At 36.7% G+C, this 6,555-nt stretch overlaps 1 protein-coding gene across 2 annotated transcripts; it reads left to right on the top strand.

Moving 5' to 3' along the window:
- The first annotated feature begins 3,798 nt into the window (after positions 1-3,798).
- Positions 3,799-5,631, top strand: LOC119069536 (interferon-related developmental regulator 2-like). Of its 2 annotated transcripts, XR_005086351.1 has the most exons (3): positions 3,799-3,962; positions 4,031-5,144; positions 5,206-5,631. XR_005086351.1 is itself a non-coding variant. In XM_037173612.1 (2 exons), exons 1-2 carry the CDS (start codon positions 4,719-4,721, stop codon positions 5,500-5,502), a joined length of 723 nt encoding a protein of 240 aa, XP_037029507.1. In that variant the 5' UTR covers positions 4,514-4,718; the 3' UTR covers positions 5,503-5,631. The 2 variants fall into 2 exon arrangements, 1 of the variants encoding a protein (XP_037029507.1); XM_037173612.1 differs by lacking the exon at positions 3,799-3,962 and having other exon boundaries at positions 4,514-5,144.
- The last annotated feature ends 924 nt before the right edge of the window (positions 5,632-6,555 follow it).

Genomic DNA, 6,555 nt, shown 5'->3' with positions numbered 1-6,555 from the left:
TCAAAGTGTTTCATTACCGAACATGGTTATAAGGTGGCCGCAGGTTCCTTTCAATTCGATGAAAATGTCGATCAATACCAGCAAGTCGATTTCTTCATAGACTTCTTCTTCTTGGTGACAAACAAAATTACGAGGCTACACTTTAGAGGGATTCTTTTGAAAAACAGCCAACCGAAATCTTTTTTTTTTAAATGCATTTTGCCGTTAATTTTTAGAAACCGGTAAACGGTATTACTAAAATTTGTGAGGAAATTTACCGGTAAATTACTGATAATTCAATTCATACAAGTCTGTCAATGAGTTCAATTTTCAGATACCACCAATTTTCTCTGTCGAAAGTTCAATCACTTGATCCTATTAGTGGATTTATTCATAAATTGTAACTGGTAAATCTTCATCAGTTCGTTGAGTAATACTAAATTGCAAAATTATTTTGTGGGCGTCTTACGAAAAACTTCAGTATTTTGCGTTAATCGAAATGCTGTGGACTGAAATTCTTAGACTTTTTTTTAAAGAATTCTTACATTATAACGAAAATGTCACTGTAGAAAATGAGTTAAATTTCATGCAGTTTCTATCATTAGAGAACGTTAGCTAAACGGCCGCTAACGCTAATTTCCAACGCTAAATCCCCCGCTAACGCTAATTTCCAACGCTAAATCCCCCGCTAACGCTAAAATCAACGGTAACGCCCTGTCAATAAATGGCACCATTGTGAATGCATACACATGGACGACGAAATTTTCGATTTATTTTTCATTTATTATTTTAAAAGGTCATCCGGATCAATATTTTATTACTGCAATCCGTAGATCTAATTTGCAGGAAGGTAGCGACACTGTGCTGGAAAAAATCTATTCACATTACAATGCGCTGTTCGACGACAAACATCCTCCACTACACAAAAAACACGTGGTTAACCTGCAATTGAAACACCTGAAATTAATTTTGTGATTATTGCTCCCACAATGTGATCGGATTCACATTTTATCAATGGAATTATTAGATCTGACTTGCAGGAAGCCAGCGGAATTAAGCTGGAAATGTTTTATTCACTTTCGATTGCAATAAAACGTGTTACGAATCACATTTTCCAACTGCATGTTCGTCGTGTGGAGGATACTCTTTGTAACATTAAAAAGAGAATAAAAAACGTTTCCAGCTTTATTCCGCTGGCAAAAAAACTCAAATGAAGAAAAGGTGACGCTAGTCTCGTAAAAATTAAACTTGCAAAACATTTGATATCAGTTTTGGTGACGTACGTATTCTGCGCCTAACGTAATCAATTTTAACCAAGAAAATTTTAACAAGAAAATATGTCAACAAGAATTTTACCAATGTGATTTTACAACGAAACTTCAACGAAACCAGCAACACAAAGTCATAAAATTGAAACTTCTAAGAAAAAAATTGCCAATTTCAGTGGTCCCACTAAAAATTTCCTGTCCTTCGTTAGGACATGTAGGACAATATTTTCACATGAAGAGTGATAGAACTTCTTCACAGTTCATATTTGTATTTCGGTGCCCGACCTAACTACGACATTCTACCTTTCTTGTTCCTCTTTTCTCGTACTCAGGCTTGACTTATTCGTGCTTCGAATTTTCAAAATGTAGGACAAAGTAGGAAAGTAGGACACTGTGGGAACGCTGCAATTTAGTAACTTCCTATTTACATATCTACGAGAAAAGATTCAAAAATGCCAGTCGGTACCGAAAACTCGGCTTTTAAGAATGAATTCGCCAAAACTGCGAACAGTTGGGATTCAAGCCGACGGCGATCCAATCGAGATATGGCTCAAATGAATCGTCGTTCAATTCTGAAAATATCTTGGAACAACTTTTTTCCCGAAAAAGTTTTGTCATGGCCCTTAGAAAATTTTTCTCCGAAGTGGTCGCGAAAATCGTTTTTTATCAATTACTCCAACATGCGAAATGTGAATAATGTGAAATTGTGCACGTTTATGAAGGTCAATGAGCCGCAACCCAGCCGCCGCAACAAGTGAAAAACCTCTAAAAAAACCCAAATTTTTTAGGTGGGTAGCCATTTATTTCGGTAAAACTAATTTTTTTTTGGATTAAATGGATTTAATGGATTAAATGGAATTGAATCACCCCTCGTGTCTAATACGTATATCAAACCTACATGAAACATTTCTATTAACTCGAATATGGTGACATAGCTGAAAATGTGTGAAGATGCTTCAATTTCAAGTAGTGTTTTCTCCGGATGTAGTTAACCGTTTGTAATGATCAATAGCTCGTTGAACTCGTATTGAAGAGTACTTTCATTTGAATATAATTTTTTTGATTCGGTTCAGTATGGAAAAGTTAAGATGTTCGCCTATTTATAGGTTCCTTAGTTCTCCCGTTGGTTGTTCTTTTTTCTTTTTTAGTGAAGTCAAACTAGCGTCACAGCAGGGCCTATTTTCGTGAAACCTTTTCGTGAAATTCGTGAAATTTAGTGAAATTTGAGAAATTCGTGCTTTTGTTGTCGAATTGTCGAAATAAGCTTAAAAAAAATAATAAAAAAATTAGTGAAATTCGTGAAATTTTTTGGTGAAATAATTTCACGAAAATAGGCCCTGCGTCACAGTGGTCAATCTAAAATCACGCCGGTCTAAATTATTTTTTGGACTCTCAAAATTTTGTAAACTTCTTAAGAATTTCTATAGAATTCCTTTGTTGTTTTACAAATTTCTTTGGAAATTTACAGAATTCCGAGAATCCAAAAAATAATTTAGCCGGCGTGATTGTAGATTGACCACTGTGAGCGTCACGAACCTACGCTATCGCTTCGGTTCATGATCCTCAGTTCTCCTGTTGGTTATTCTTTTTTCTTTTTTAGGGAAGTCAAACTAGCGTCACGAACCTACGCTATCGCTTCGGTTCATGATTTACCGATTTTTATTAGCCGGTTGCATTCACTAACTTTTTATATGTGCACAGAAAGGTATTCGACCCTAAAAGCCAAAACCACTTTTAAAAAAATTCATCGACGCTTGCTTGTATGACTAAGGGAAATGATCGAAAGCCAAGAAGATGCACTTTTCTTGTGCAGTTCAGAAATGCGACTATTCCGGCGAACTTCTTCCGGCTCCTCGGCAACGGAAACGCAATCAAAAAATAAAAAAGAACTGTTTTTCCTGATCGCTACTGATCTCAGCTTTACAAAAATACCAAGCATGCGTGGGTAGTGGCACGATAAATAAACCTTTGAAGTGAAAATTTAAAACTCAATTCCTTTACTCGAATATTAATATTTTTAACAAAAAATTTCTGTCTCCTTTGCCTAATCTAGTGAGTAATAAAGCCCTTTGCGCCGAAATTGGCTCAACGTTTTATGCAACAGAGGCATCTGAAGTCCGCAGTTTTCGAACATTATCACCGTCACCCAAACGCAATTTTTTTTATAACAGAGTTCATTGTAAAGTTAAGTGTTTGCGTAAGGGAGCTTTGAGCCTCACCCTTTCTGATATCAAAGCTTTTGTAAGTAAAGGACACCCTCTCCTCGTCTAAAGGTTTTCGCCTGATTGTTTAATATTTCGCCAACAATCTTAAATATTTTTTAAAAAAGTCAAAAGGATACCACCCACAATAACCGATTTTTCGTATCTTAATCCAAGCTACAAAACACAACTGCAATTTCATAATAATGTGAAAACAACTTCTATATACACACTGATGATTCAAAAGACCTACCTTCATTGATTGAACATACAAACGAAATTTAGCGACAGAGAATTATACATAAACTCAAATGTTTTTTGTACTCACGTTGCAGTTAGTTGCGGACGATTCGGAGAGCAGTCACAGATCGGTAGTAACATTTGTGACCACTCGTTCGTGATTGTTAACTTTGTTAATCTGTGATACTAACAACGAACTGTGATAATTTGTAAGCCTGTAAAATGCCGAAACACAGAGGGAAGGGTGAATATATTCGAGTGAACAAAGGAAAATGTAATTCTGTTGATGTAGTGAAAAAAGTGATGGTTTAACAATACAATCTGCAAATTTGTTTATTGCAGATGGAGCTCAAGTCCATAGAGATATATCGGAACAGTTTTCCGAAGAGCATACTGGATTCTCGCATTGCGATGAAGCACACCGTGCTAATAAAGTCAAAACATTTCCAGTCGATGCAAGAACGTCTGACAAGATTATGTTGGATGCATTTGATGAATGCAATAGCAAATCCTATCAGATACGTTTCAAGGCATTAACAAACATTTGCACTCAGTTGCAGCAAACACATAATCCTGACTTTTTACATAGACATGACGACAGACTGATTAACATTATACGAAACGCACTGGGAAACAATATTCTTTGTGAAATAGATGCGGCAGCGACAATAGTAGCAATTCAATTGCCTGATAGTCGTCGATTCGATTTTTACGAATCATTGATAGCTGCCTTGAATGACGAATATGTAAGATTCTCAACTCGATTTGCTGTATTGCACGCGGTCGGGATTCTTTCATTTTTATATAAGACGGATCGGCATCGAATTTACATTTTGTTGAGCAATTAATAGCTGTGCGGTTGGCAACATTAACTGTTTTTCAATTAGGACTAGATGAACGTTTTTGCTGTGAGGTCACGAATGCATTTGTCAAATGTTTTCAACACTCGTCTACATTTATTTCGACTAGCGCGCTGATTTGTACAGCTTTAGCATTTATTGAATTAGTTGACAATGAACACGATAATCGTATGTTCCTTGAACCTAAAATGAACCTGTTCCGGCAAATTTTCTCTGGAACCCAATCGAAACATCATAAGACATTGAAGGAAAACAGCACCCACAAGCTGTTAACCAATCTACGCACGAAAGCGTTAGAAGGTTGGGGATTACTATTAACACTATGCTCTCTGGAGGATGTTTGCATTCTTGTCAGAGACAAAATAATTGACGAATTGACTGAACTGATGATTAATGATTCAAACGCTGAAATTCGTATAGCTTGTGGTCAACTGATTTCGTTAATAATTGAACTGGGACGTCTCCGGCAAAGTAAATATTTTAAGCAAAATATGTCGGACACCTGTGTTGCTATTACGGACATCATAAATGATCGAAACAGCGGCAAACATAAATTGCAAAATTCAAGCCTACGTGAAGTCTTGAAATATGTCGAGGTAAGCAACAACCTACGAGACGAATTAAACGACAAACTAAGTGTATTTTTACCCCCTTCAGGATGGATGGAATCCGTCATTCATAGTGAGGTTTGATAACGAGGTTCACGAATTGAAAACTTGGTCGTCTATTTTCAAATATCAGAAATTTTGCCAATTCATCGGTCCGAATGCAGCTGCACGTTTTTCAGAAAATGAACGAGTTCGCGCCATCGTACCCATTGGCCTAAAATCAGTCCTGTCATTTTGGTGCTTACAACCGAGTACACAGTACATACTTAGCTGTGCTGCAACAAGGAAATCCAAAACCAAACAAACTCGACTGGATCGTGAAGTACCCAAATTTGGTTATCTGTAACGCTCATTCGATTGTGTAATTTGAGAGTAAATAGACTTTAACTCGACTCGACAATGTCATAGTTGTAGTAGTTATTAGTTTCATTCTTCGATCAGAACAGAACCTTCAACAGTTCATTGAATCGAAAGAATTCAATTTCAATATCAATGAATTGTGCACACAGAATTATGTGGTTCGATTCCATTTTCAGTAGTGCTTACGGTAGTGCTTTTCAGCAGAAGTACGCATTTGTCCGTTTTAGTATCCCACTGACTAAAACGAACAAATGCGTTCACACGAGTAATTTGCAGTTGATGAGATCGCTTTCCATTGTGATCACATATTCATCACAGGCTAAACAATGGAAGACGCATCCTCGAACACATCATAATTGCCAATCGCTTCAACACAAAATTGCTCTCGTGTTCTCGTGTATCCCATCAACTGAGCTCATGAGATAGATTCTGAGATACACACAACATGAAATTTCTATAGTTCCAACGTGCAAGTTAACGTTGCCATTAAATTTACGGGAAGTTTTTGCTGATTCTTGCTGTTTCGATGACGCTTCTGTTGGAGACGTTGTGTAACAGTGGCCTAGTAGGCAATCAAAGTTATTGCGAAAACACGACACATTTTACAGGAGTAAGATTACTTCAAATGATAGAGTATACCAGGAATTGCAGTAAGATTCTATGTTCTACGAAGACAGCAAATCTTAAACAGTGAGTTTTTTCCATACAAAAATTTTACTAGACAAGTCGATGGATGAGCCACTAGAAAAACTACAATTAATGTCGGACACATACATAATGTACCTTTGTTGAAGTTGTTGTAGCTTAATTCTGTTCTGTAGAACTTCCAATGCACAAACTAACACACAATGTCACATTCCCGTGAAGAAACGCCAAAGTCAAATCGCCAAAAAAAAATTAAGAAAATCGTCAGATTGCCGAGAGACACAAAGAATAGTAAATTTGTAGCTCCTTAGAATTGTGACGCATACTGGTGCTACGCGGTGTTTTGGAAATAAATGAAATTGTCTTTATGGCGTTTCTTCACACTTTGGCGTCT

Source organism: Bradysia coprophila (assembly GCF_014529535.1).
Source record: "Bradysia coprophila strain Holo2 chromosome X unlocalized genomic scaffold, BU_Bcop_v1 contig_35, whole genome shotgun sequence".
In the NCBI taxonomy this organism is placed as follows: domain Eukaryota; kingdom Metazoa; phylum Arthropoda; class Insecta; order Diptera; family Sciaridae; genus Bradysia; species Bradysia coprophila.
This window is presented reverse-complemented; position numbering and strand designations above follow the sequence as displayed.